Here is a 12,691-nt window from a genome sequence, read left to right as displayed (position 1 = left end):
TTCCAGAGGTGGGAGCCCATAACCAGGGTCTGATCCAGAAGGCCACAGATTCTGCAGAAATATCAGTGTTGGAGTGAGTGACACATGCAATACCCATCCAAGACTTCCTGACTCGCTGTGTTGCAGAGCCAGCTCACAGAAGCAGAATGGAAACAGCTTTGAGGACTGGTGGACTCAACAAATGTCTCCCCCAGAAAGTAGCTGAGGGTATTTTGGTAAACCTCGTCCGAGGCAGTGGCATAAAGGTGAATTATTAACATTGTTCTGTACATATCCCTGCCACTGAGTGGGAGCAGTAAAATCATAAACTGCAAACAAGAAGAAAACAGAATCCGTGAAGCCACCTGAATGCTTCCTTGTGAGAGGAATCTGGTGAAGAACTGGGAAAAGGGGTTGCATGATATCCTGGAGCAAATTATACTGAGGCAAAAAACAATCAGACGGTAAAAGAAGAATAAATCTCTCCCCAGTTCCAACATAGCTCAGCACACTGAGCACTGTTGGGGGAGAGAATGCAAGCTAATTTTTGAGCAGAAAGCATTGGATGTTCCACATAGGCTGGTTTTGATTTTGGAAAATAATTCAGGAATTATTATAAGATACCGGGAGGTAGGGGGGAGGAGGAGGGGTATGGGGCCGGCTGTCAGCATCAAGCCAGCATAATACAGCGCCGTATGAATGTGGTCTGACCAGATGGTCTAATTAAATCCTAAATGACTCGTGGGGTAAATGGTAGGCGGGTCAAAGCAAAAGCTACTGGCTTTGTGCAGAGAGTATTTTCGCTTCCCCGGTGAAAATATTAACAGCATCCCATTGGAAAAGCAAGGTGAGGCACTGACTAGGAAAGTGCATGCTGCTCCTGTCCCCTTCACTAGGACACAGGAACCCTCAGAGGAGCTGAACTTAACAGGCAGCACAATCCAGGCCCAAAGCTCTCAGTTCCGGGGGGCACTGCAGCAATAACAGCAAATGTGAAGAGACGCGCCACACACCACCGTCCCCCAAGCTCCAGGCTCGAAAATGATTTCAGGAAAGAGCCGAAGCGGGGGAGCCGTTCAAGACCCGCACCTTAGTGCATCCCTGTGAGGGCCGTGGAGGCGCGGGGGAGCAGCCGGGGGGTGCCGGGCAGGGCGGCACGTCCCGCCCGTGCGGCCCCAGAGGGCGGGCGGCCGCCATCAGCTCCCGCGGTCCCGCCCCCCGCCCGCAGACCCGGCCGGGATGGCGGCGGCGCGGGGCCGGGTGCTCTGTCTCTTCGACGTGGACGGGACCCTGACGCCGGCCCGGCAGGTAGCGAGGCGCGGGCGCTCGGGGCTCGGGGGGCCTGGCCGGCGAGGCGGAGCTCGTCCCGCCGGCTGCGGCCTCACCCGCTGCTTCCCCGCCAGAAAATCGAGCCGGAGGTGGACGCGTTCCTGAGGGAGCTGCGGGAGAGGGTGCACATCGGCGTGGTGGGAGGCTCCGACTATGCCAAGATAGCCGAGCAGCTGGGGGAAGGGGACGAAGGTGAGCGCGGCGGGCGAGGTCTCCCCGGGGGCGCCTGTGCCCTAAATGCAGCCCCAAGGCTGCCCTTGGAGTGGCCGACCGTGCCCAGGCGGGAGCTGCTGCTTGTCTCCCTCTGCCCGAGTGTGGAGGGCAGGCAGGGATGCTCCGATCCATGCTGCCGGCTGCAATCCAGGGCTGCCGGCTCGATTTGTACGACCTGCCTCACAGCTCTGACAGCTTCACGCCCTGCTGGCAGTTTTCGCCTCCCTGCTGCTCCGTGGTGGGGTCCCCTCAGGTTCCTCCTCAGGTTCCCCTCAGGGTCCCCCTCATGGTCCTCACGTTCCGATGCGGGCATGGGGTAGAGTAAGGAGTGGGAGGGCAAGGAGGCAGCTCCTGCCTCCTCCACCGTGTTCTCCTTCTCCGGCATGGATGACAAGCGTCCCTGGGCTCCAAGCTCTGCCTCCCACTCCGTTAGTGCAGGGAGGCCGAGAAATTCCCGGCTGAGGCTGATTGCTGAGTCGCCAGTGCTGCGTGTCTGGGTGGCAGGGGGGGCTGGAGTTAGATAACCAGTAACCACATCACCCCAGCAGCCTGGCCGTGGGGAGGGCACAGCAGAGAGCGGAGTAGCACGTATGTAGTTGAAAGCCAAACATTTGTGAGCCTTTATCTTCGCCCTGCAACTGATTCAGCCCGTGACCTCAGTCAGGTCGTTTCCCCCTGCGTGCGTCACCTCCCCACCCGTGAGCAGAAGATAATCTCCTCATCCACTCTGCGGAAAGCAAGGAGCGTAGGATGGCCAGTGGCCCTTTGCAGAGCACGGGAGCTGTGGAAAGCACAGTACCAAGGAAGCAAGAAGATGGCTCACTCAGTCCTGATCCCAGTCCTTTTTGCCCCTTTTCCCCAGCAGTAGTAATGTTTCCTCTTTTTTTCCTCCCCTCTCAGTCATTGATAAATTTGACTACGTCTTCGCAGAGAACGGCACAGTGCAATACAAGAATGGGCAGCTGGTGTCCAAGCAGGTGAGTCCAGCTCCATTTGCAGCCATGGCTCCCCTGCCCTGTGCACCATGGGGAGCAGCACCTGCCCTGCCCAGGCAGATGGGCAGCCTCTTCTCCCCAGTTGCTGCCTCTTCCAGGTGGGCTTCATGGGAAGTCAGGCATTGTCACTTGCCCTTCTCTTTCTTCAGGCCATTCAGGACCACTTGGGGGAGGAGCTGCTGCAGGATCTGATCAACTTCTGTCTCAACTACATGGCACTGCTGAAGCTGCCCAAGAAACGGTAACGGCTCAAGTGTACACGAGTGGAAGTCATGACACTGATTTCCATGGAGCTGAGCTCCAGATCTCTCCTAAACAGAGCTGATTTACAGAGCTTGTCTTGCTCCAGGTTTTATCTTAGCATCCAGAGGCATTGTGTAGGATCACTGTCTCCCTGAGCTGGGCACCTTGGGCAAATAATGGAGGAGTGTGTTTGTTCTGAAGAGTCTGCACTATGTTTTAGCATAGTGCCTGCTCTTTTGCCCCTTGGATTTTCCTCCCTGGGAAGCAGGGTGCAGCCACTGTGTGTATCTCATTTAGGACAATGGTACCAGCTTGTTACTGGTCAGGACATCAGGCATCACTGGTAGTATATGCTTCCAACCAGGCAAACAGTGGATCTTAAGATGGGAAGTCCAGCCCCTGAGCACACGTTTTCACACTGTTTCTCACCCAGTGTTGCTGGCTGGCCCTGCTCTGCTCTCTACCCTCTGTTGCTCACTGCTCTTCCCCTTAAGACCCAGCAGCCAGAGGGTGAGCTGCGTTGGTACACCTCTGCTGAAGGAAAACCAGGCCACTACCAGGACAAGAAAGGGTTGTCTTCCATTGGATCAGCTCACTCTGTTAGCACAGAAAGAGAGAATTGATGGCATGAAGGTGGAAGGGGGAGCAGGAGTTAAACCAGCCTGGTTGCAGGGTCAAACCTCACCTCAGACCACAGTGTCAAGAACATGTGAGCCACCCAGGGCTGTTGGGAGCAGCAGCTCTGCCCTCCCCTTGCCATGGCTGATTTTTTTCCTGCTCTCCCCCGTGTTTGTACAGTGAACACAAGCAGGTGACATTATTCCTGTAGAAGTTGCTAAACTGTGATCCAGATAGTTGTTTGTTATGAGTCACCACGTGGCAGTACAAGGACCAGTGAGGGGGGTCAGGACTGCTGGCAGTCGACTGCTGCCCCCGAAAGCACGGGCTGGGACCCAGAGCTCTCAAGGCTGTTGGCTTGCCTCATTGCTGTCTGGTTACCCAACAGCCTTGGTGGAGTTTCAGCTCCCAAGGAGAGCTCTGTGGATTTAGCTTTATGGGATTTCTAGCAAAGCAAGGACTTTAACCCACATCTCCTGAGTCCTGGCCTGGGGTGTGAGCCACCAAACCCTTGGTGCCACAGAGATGCTGCTCCTGGGCTGCAGGCATGGCTGCCTGTGTGTCCATTCCATGATGTTCCTCACTGTGTCAGGAGATGGGAGGGGGAGAGCTTTTCCTCCAGACTAGGGGTGGAGACTCTGTTTATCACAGAGAAACAGCAGGCAGGGCTGGGAGGGACAATAAGCTCAGGGGTCCTCAGCTGGACAGGGGAGGGGATCTCCTCTCCAGCACAAGAATTTCACACTGACAGGGCTGCCATACCCTGTTGCTTCTACCCCACCAGTGCTGGCACAGCTGACCCTTTGACAAGCAAACAGAAGTAGCTGGGTTTTTACCAGAGATGAAAGAAGGGAGCAGGTTTCTGCCAGCTCAGTGCTTTCAACCACCCCACTGAGGAAGCAGCTGAGAAGTGAGCCCAGGACAAGGAGAGGGTGGCAAGCAGGAACTGGATCCTGTCTGTGCAGGCTTAGATAAGAGCTGCAGTCAAAGGTGCAAGAGGGCCAAGAGGGAGGTACAAAGACTCTGATTTGTGTCCCTTGAGGAGGCACTGATTGCTCCTCTGCCTGCTGCTGGACATCAACAGCGAGTCACACTGCCCTGGGCCATCCCAGTGCCCCAAGGTACTGCCAGCTTCACCCAGCTCACACAGCATTTCCTAAGAGCCTCATGGGGTAGAGGTGCCACAGCCTCATCAGGCAGCTGGTCCAGGCCAGTCAATAGCTGTCCTTGCAGTTATCACAACATTAGAAAATGTTATCTGTCATCTCCCCTGAGCTCATTGCTTCCAGCCTATCCCCAGGGCATGGAGAGACTGTTTATTTCTCTTCTCTCACAGTCTCTTTTTTATAAAACTTTGAGCTCCCTGGGACCTTAAGCAGTTGTTGGTGCCTGACCCGTGCCTGTTGTGAAGCACTCAGGAGCGGGCATGGCTTCTCTCCTCGGGCATGTTCTTGCAGAGCCTCACTGAGCCGCCATTCTCCTGGAAAGGAGAATGTTGTTTTTCCCCCTGCCCCAGTGACCTTGTGCCCTTGCCCACCCGCAGAGGGACCTTCATTGAGTTTCGCAATGGCATGTTGAACATCTCCCCCATCGGTCGCAGCTGCACCCCGGAGGAGCGAATCGAGTTCTCCGAGCTGGACAAGGTACAAGGGCCAGGCCTGGGCCCAGCCTCCCCTTGGCTGGTTTGGCACCACCCCAGATCTCAGGTGTTACGTGCTCCCCCCCTTCCCGAGGAGAAGGGAGGTTCAGCTTCAAGCTGTGCATATGCAACAAGGGGGAGACAGGACTGGGAGCCAGGAAACCCAAGGGAAGACGCAGATGGATGGAAGAAACTTGATTTTATTAGGGACCACCAATACAAGAGAGTGGCCAGCAGGATTCTCTGTGCTGTGGGAGAGCCCCAGGGAATGATGCAGTTATTTAACAGCCTGTTTCCTCATTTACAGTACCCAGAGATGGCCCAGCAGCTGTATTTTCTCTCCCACTTCCCCAGCCCAAAAGAGGTGGAACTAATGGGCTTTCCAAACTGCGAGGGCCATGGCAGATCTGCTGGGCTGATGTCTCTAGAAGACTTGGCCCTTGCTCATACCAGTTTCTGCCTGGGGAGGCTTTCTTGGGGTTGAGGGATCAGCTGGTCTTGGCAAGACCTTTTAAGCAAAGCTGGAGGGTTTGGGTTATGAACTGGGCTGTGGGAAACTGAAGCAGTTGCATTTTATTGCCAGGGAAGATCTGGGATCCGCTTCTCCCGGTGGAGTGAGCTGGTGGCCTACTTGGACACTGGGCAGGACTGGTGGAAGCTGGCTAAATGGCATGGCACTGGGGCCCAGTGCAGCTGGGGAGGGAGCAGAGTTGCCCAGCAGACAGGTTATGGTGATTTCTGGGAGACTGTCAACATGTAATTATTCAAACCCCCTCCCCTTCCCTCCTTGTCCTTCGCAGAAGGAGCGGATTCGGGAGAAGTTCGTGGCAGCCCTGCAGAGGGAATTTGCTGGCAAAGGCCTGCGCTTCTCTCGAGGTGAGCAGGGAGGGCTTCCTTGGCTTTGCCTTTATCATGTTTCCCATAAAATTCTGTGAAGGGGAGCAGAAATCCCAACTGTTCCCTCTGAGTGTCTGCAAACCCTGGGAAGAGCAGCAGGAGATTTTAGTCCTGGAGAGCTGCCACAGGGGAGTCACGTTTGCATCCATGATGTCTGCATCCATGCAGAGAGTAAGCCATGCTGCAGGCTTCCCTCCCTGGGAATTAGCCAGCCAGCCAGGTTTCCATCCTGTGGCATTATCCCTGCCTTAATCTCAGCCAGTGGAGCCCACTGCTGCCCAGGGGATCTGTTCTGGCTCGAGCATCAGCTGCAGGGCAGCCAGCAGAGCCCCAGGCACATGCAGTCTTCTCTAGCAATAGGACAGGAGACTAATGCATGTGTTGGCTCTGGGGTTTTTTTGGGACAGTTAGCTGCAAGGGAAACATCTTTCTTCCTGGAGGGAGAGCTGACAAGGAGTAAGGAGATTGCAGCTCCCTGCCATGGGCTTTTGTAGGGCCGCTGCTTGGGCTGGTTCTGACAGCCAGCTTACCCAAGGTGCAGAGCTGAAGGAGGGGCTTGAGCAATCCTGGGTGTCTGGCCAGGATAAGGAGAAAAATATGAGAGTGTGTAAGTTGTGGGGGTGATGCTGGAAGAGGATCCTCTGCAGGGGTGTGAGATAGGAAGGTTCCACGTGGCACCCAGCCAAAGGGCAAGGGGGGTGAGGCTGAGGCAGTGGGTGACACCCAGGCCCTCTGATCCTCCAAGAGCTTTTCTCTAAGAGCTTTCACTTGCCTTCAGCATCCTGACAGGGACATCCCGTGCTGCCCACAGCACTGGCACACACCATTTGTCAGAGCAGGGAAAGACAAGGTCCCTGCTGCTGTGTGCCCTCAGGCACAGGGTGTGAGAGCTGGACAATGGGCCTTTCTCCCTGGGCTTTGGGAAGCTGCCACAAAGAGCCCTGGCCTGTTGTATAAAGGGGAGCTGTGGGGCCCCTGCTCCTCCACAAAGCAAATGTGGGGTGTCTCAGGTCAGGCATGTGAAAAAAGGGCATACAGAAATGTAGCTGTTCTGCCAGGCTGGCTCCATGTGCCTTTGGCTGTGAAGGATTCAAGGCCCAGGTGGGAGGTCTCCCTGCAGCCCCCCAGGCCCCTGCTCTCCCTAGGAGAGTAACAGTGCTGGCTGGTTCCCACCACCTCTTCACTCTTTGATTTCTTGCCTGCTCCAGCTGGCATCAGGAGCCCCTTCCTGCTGCCCAGCTCTGTTTAGAGGGCTAGAATGCAGTGAAAGGCAGTGGTTTTTACAGGTAAATGGCTCTGGATGGAAAGAAAGAGGATGTCACCAAGTTTAGCTCCTGCTCTGATCCTGCTGCAAGCCTGCCCTGAGTTCACAGGGCACTTGCTCCCATCCTTTTCACAGTGTCCTGTCCAGTTTCTCTGCTGCAAGGTGGTTGTATAGGCTCTATCTCCACCTTCTCAGGTTCCAAGGAGGCTTGGTTCAGGATCCCCAAACCAAGAGGGACACTCCAAACAGCCAGGAAGGGGAGGTGCATGGCATCAGGGCTTGCATGTTTGAGCACCCTGGGGTGTCAGTGCCTCTTCTTTAGCAGGAACTGACCCTGTGATTATCTGTCCTCACCCTGTTCCTTAGAGAGGTAGGATTATCATTTAAGAAGGAGGGTGTGAAACTCCAGGATTTCTCATGGATACTCCAGTGGGTTGCCTGGAGAAGACAAGCTGACTAGCAGGAGGACTGACTGACATTCCAGCTCAAATCCCTGTTCCTCTGGCTCTGAGTGAGACCTAAGCATGCATGTGCCCTAAGTTGCAGGCTTTATTGTGAGAAGAGCTTGTCTCCTGTCTTGGTGCTGGGACAAGGGTCTCTCTGCAGCCTGGGGACACAGTGGGGACCTGAGAGGATGGGGAAGGTGCTGCCTCCAAGCACCCCCAAAAAGCAGCAAAGTGCTGGGGTAAACTCTGCCTGGTCTAAGAGCAAGGGCTGGTGGCCTGTGGGTGTCCTTGTCCACATACATGTTCCCTGGGAAAGCTCCCTTGCCACTCTGTGTTGTCACATGTGACTTGGTGCCTCTCCAGGTGCTGGCAACCTTCACTAGCTCTTGTGTCAAGAGGTCACAGGTCAGGGTTGTGCCCTGAGTATGTCCGTGGGTAGGTGGTACCTCCATGGTGGTACCTCCACAGCAAGGTCCTTGGTCAGTGTGCAGAGACAGCCTGCAGGAGACCCCAGTCCCTGCACAGTTAAGGAGCATCAGAAGAGTGGTTTTAGAAGGGCCAGTGATGTCTAGCAGGAGCCTAGGAGAGAGTTTGGTGCCAGTCTCCAAGGTCATTGGCCCCTGTTGGGACACAGAATGTGCTGGTGCTATCTGCAAGGCATGAGCCAAAATCTCTCCCCCCCAAAAGATGCCTCTCTTGGGAAGAACCCTCTGGTTCCTGCTTGCCTGCAGGCAAGCTGTGCTAATGTCACCCCAGCCATGCTGATGTCACTGCAGCCTGTTGTCATAGGAACAGCCTCTGCCACTGTCCCAGCCGTGTGCCAAGAGGAACACCAAGGCAGAGCTGCTGTTTGGGGTGGGGGCTCCCCCCAGACCTCCAGCCCCTTCCCATCCTCCCACCCATCCCCGGGTGGGGGGACACCCTGCCAGCTCCCAGCAGCGTTCCTGATGCCCTCCCTTCCCCTGGCAGGTGGCATGATCAGCTTTGATGTGTTCCCAGAGGGCTGGGACAAGCGCTACTGCCTCAATGTGCTCGATGATGAGAGGTTTGACACCATCCACTTCTTTGGGAACGAGACAACCCCTGTGAGTATGCCCCACTCACCCCACACATGGCTGCTTTCTCTCCTGCTGCTCCATCATGGGTCCTGTGGGTCCCATGGTCCCACTGGGGACAACACAGACCTTTAGTGGTGTGAGGGGGGAAGATGCTGCCCTGTGCTGTGGGGTGCTCTCATGATGGCTCTGCTGGCTCATGGGGAAATCACTTGGATTCGCTGTGCTGGGAATCAAGTCCATCTCAGCATTCCTTGCCCCAGCACCCTAGGGAGAACAGCAGCCACTGCTGTGGCCTGCATGACCCAGAACACAAGCTCCCAGCACTTAGGAGAGAACTCCTCAACAGCAGGAACAGCTTCACCTTCCCTTCAGAGCAGTGGAGGATGATGCTTCCTTACTGCTGTAGATCAGCTTGGTCATCCACTCAGCTCTTCCCAGATGCTGGCAGCCTCTGCTCCCCAGATGTGCCCATCCTACCTTCTGCTAGCCCCTCCACAGGCAGAGCAGGGGTTAACTCAGGCTCCTGGACCTTGCCCATCTTTTCTGTGCTCCTCCCCTGGCACTGAAGAGACTGGCAAGAGGGAGGGAGCAGAGCTCCCAGCCCAGCCTCTTCTGCCCCCCTGGGCCAGCAAAGCCCTGCCTGCCCCTGCCCACCAAGCCCCTGCCTGCTCAGCCTCTGGCTCCCAGCCCAGCTTCCCACAGGACAGAGCAAAATGTGGATTCATGGATGAGGTTGTTCTGGCCAGACCCTGCTAATGCTGTCCCTATTTTCTATTCCCCTGCAGGGAGGGAATGATTATGAAATCTATGACGATCCCCGCACTGTAGGACACAGTGTCCAGTCCCCCCAGGACACGGTGCAGCGATGCCGCGAAATCTTCTTTCCAGAAAGAGCCAACGAGTGCTGACTGCCCGCTCCCTGCAGCCCTGCCCCAGTCCCACCCTCTCCCCCCACCTGGAAAAGCACCTTCATTTGAGGAATCTGCTCAGGGTAGACCAAAAATCCACTTGACAGAGCTGGTCCGGATGTGACACGTGAGTGTGGGTGGGTGGCAGGAGGGGCCTTGGCTGAGCAGCCCCTCAGCGCTGCCCGTGTGTGGCTGGGGTCATGGCACCAGACCCTCCTCGCCTCCAGAGAAACCCCTCTCTTGACAGTTCAGCTGTGGTGGGCGGTGATGCAGAGCTTTTGTGGTCAGAAAGCATTTGAAAGGGCCAAAGAGTGAGTGTGTGTCTGTCCTGCACTCCCTCTCCTCTCCTTTTCCACTCACTTTCTCGTAACACTTGTGCATGAGGGAGCGTGTGTCTCACCTTTCTGTCCCCCTTGCACCTTGGCCAGAGAGGATGGGGCTGCTGAAGCTCAAGGCATTCACCAGAACTGCTCTGAGGCAGGAGGCCAGGAAGGCTGTTTGCTCCAAGCCTGTGGTAGGAAGGAGTAGCTGGGATCCCAGCTTTGTTGCACTGTTGTGCTTTCTGATGGACAGGTCACCGTGTCCTTCCCCTCAGTGCCACAGTGTGCCAGTGCCTCCCTGGAGATGACCTGGGAACGATGGCTTTAACATGGCTGGGCTGCTGCTCTGAGCTTTGCTTGGGTGCATAAAGAAACCAATTCTTCTCTTTAGCTTACAGAAAACACCCAGGGTTTATTATCTATATTATTCTATATTTTCAAGTCAGACCTTGTCTGGCACAGCTGGAGGATCCTGGCACTTCATGCTATGGAACAGTTTGTGGTAGAAGGATTTCCAGTGGTCTTCCCACTCCTGTATCCATTGGGCATCACAGAATCACAGAATTGTTAGGGTTACAAGGGACCTCTGGAAATCATAGTCCAACCCTCCTGCCAAGGCAGGGTCACCTTGAGCAGGTGACAGGAATGTGTCCAGGTGGGTTTTGAATGGCTCCAGCAGGGGAGACTCCCCAGTCTCCCTGGGCAGCCTGTTCCAGTTCTTCCTCATGTTGAAGTGGAGCCTCGTGTTTTAGTTTATGGCCATTGCTCATCATCCTCTTGGTGAACACCACCAAAGAGAATCTGGCACCATGCTCTTGGCATCTGCCTTTGAGATGTTTATATGCATTAATGAGATCCTCTCAGTCTTCTCTTCTCTGGACTGAACAGGCCCGGCTCCCACAGTCTCTCCTCATAAGAGAGATGTGTCCTTATAAAACCTTACCCAGGGCATTCATAGCAGACCAAGTCCCCTTCCCTCCCCAGTTCTCAGCTTTCCATCCTGCTGCCAGAGGCATTTCCAGCAGGGCCCAGCACCAGCCATACCTGGTTCACAGAGCTGCTGGAGGTCCCTGCTCAGCAGTGCTCTCCAAGCCTGCTCTTCCCCCATCTCATCCCACACACCCAGTTAACAGGCTCACCTTTAGGGAGACAGGATGTCCAGTGCAATTGTCCTATGTCCTCTTCCTCTCCCTGATCTTGTAGGGTGCAAGCCCACATCTCTCCTTCAGCCTTTGACCTTCTCCCTCACGTTGTCCTTTTATTCCTGGCACTTGCACTGTGGTGTGTGGCCACAATGGTGACACTATGTCACAGCTTGGTTCTCAAAAGGAGCTCAGGGATCCCCTTCAAGGAGATGTCCTGCTTGGAGCTCCCCAAGGTACACAGATCCGGTGTTTGTGGACCTGGAGGATGTTGGAGGTTTCTGCAAACCCTCCCCCACTGTTTCCCAGGAGCCTTTCTTACCCCATCCCTGGTGGTTGTGGCACTGCCCTGTCTCTTAGTCCTGTGTTCTCCCCCTTTTCTTCTGTTCCCAGTTCCCTCATGATGGTTCTCCATTTTCCACTGGCAGCTGGACTGCAGAGAGGAGTTTCTCAGCTGGCTACTGCCACCTGCCAAGGCACCACCATCCTCCTCAGGCGAGTGACACTGGTGCTTCTAGACCAGGGAGGGCTGGGTCCCCACATTGCCTTGGGCAGAGTCCCTGGTGGCCCTTGGCACTGCTGCCTGGCCCCAGGAGCAGGGATACTGCATGACCAGTGCTGGTGGGGTGCTGTCTCCTCCACCTGACTGCACCTCCTAACTACAACACATCAGATCTCTGGTGCAGCACATTTGCATGAGCACAGCAGTCTGCCAGCATCCAGAAATCCCCAGCAAATCCACAAACTCCTCTTTCTACCCAGGGAAGATTCCTGTGTGGGAGAAGAGGACCTGTTGGAGAAGCTTGTATGCAGGATACCCTTTTCACAGGTCATCTGTTTTGGCCCTCCACTGCAACCTTCATGGAGGAATTGTGTTTTGTGATTCCTTCCTCTCTGTTTCACTGTGGATGAGGTTATGTGTGAGTCTGGGGGAGTTTGTTTTTCCTGTGAGTGTATTGACAGCCAGCAGGACCTCTAGTGAGCTTAGTGCTGAGTGAAGAGCAGGGTCTGGCCCTGACGGCGTGGGGCACTCTGGTGGCCTTGGGGGCTGAGGTGACTTGCACTTTAGAAGTGAAAGGCATTTCATGCCCTGAGGCCCCTTTGCCATGGTGCTCCTCTCCTGGTGGGTGCCCACAGCCTCAGTGGGGGTTTCTCCCCATGGATGTGAGCAAGCAGATGTGGCAGGCCCCATGCCAGGAACTGTCTTGGTGTGTGGATCCATATCAGTGTGAGATGGGCAGCTCCTGTCTGGCTGATGACAACTGTTAAATGAGAAATATATTTAAATACATAGATATGTATATTAAAAAGTTAAAATCAATCCTATTAAAGCCACAACACGCAGCAGCTGGAGGCAGTGTGTGCTTTGTGCCGGGCTGTGCTGGGTGAAGGGCAGCCACACAACACGCAGGACACACTTCAAAGTCCCCACTGCAATGGGGGCCAGCCCCACTCCTGGTCACCCCTCAGGTGAGCAGCAGCCTCCTGTCCCAGGCCCACAGTGTGGAGCATCTCCAGCCCCCTCGGGGACACACGGTGGGGGAGTCCTTTCTGATGTCTGGATCAATTCCTGGGTGCTACAGGTACTTTACCTGGGAGAGTCACTGTGACACATGCACACAGCACAAAGAGCCAGGATG

At 55.3% G+C, this 12,691-nt stretch overlaps 1 protein-coding gene across 1 annotated transcript; it reads left to right on the top strand.

Annotated features, from left to right (window-relative positions):
* The first annotated feature begins 1,179 nt into the window (after positions 1–1,179).
* PMM1 (phosphomannomutase 1) lies at positions 1,180–12,398 on the top strand. Its single transcript, XM_058023126.1, has 8 exons — positions 1,180–1,287; positions 1,383–1,500; positions 2,422–2,498; positions 2,666–2,757; positions 4,921–5,020; positions 5,817–5,892; positions 8,593–8,708; positions 9,467–12,398. Exons 1-8 carry the CDS (start codon positions 1,219–1,221, stop codon positions 9,587–9,589), a joined length of 771 nt encoding a protein of 256 aa, XP_057879109.1. The 5' UTR covers positions 1,180–1,218; the 3' UTR covers positions 9,590–12,398.
* Positions 12,399–12,691: the final 293 nt, after the last annotated feature.

The sequence above is a fragment of the Melospiza georgiana genome, chromosome 4 (genome assembly GCF_028018845.1).
Source record: "Melospiza georgiana isolate bMelGeo1 chromosome 4, bMelGeo1.pri, whole genome shotgun sequence".
Lineage (NCBI taxonomy): Eukaryota > Metazoa > Chordata > Aves > Passeriformes > Passerellidae > Melospiza > Melospiza georgiana.
This window is presented reverse-complemented; position numbering and strand designations above follow the sequence as displayed.

What these genes read in the sequence shown, in the direction of transcription:
- PMM1 (XM_058023126.1), top strand. Translation starts at nt 1,219, where the DNA reads ATGGCGGCGGCGCGGGGCCGGGTGCTCTGTCTCTTCGACGTGGACGGG. An exon ending in GGCAGCTGGTGTCCAAGCAG is followed by an intron (nt 2,499 to 2,665) that starts GTGAGTCCAGCT and finishes CTCTTTCTTCAG; the next exon opens with GCCATTCAGGACCACTTGGG. An exon ending in AGGCCTGCGCTTCTCTCGAG is followed by an intron (nt 5,893 to 8,592) that starts GTGAGCAGGGAG and finishes TTCCCCTGGCAG; the next exon opens with GTGGCATGATCAGCTTTGAT.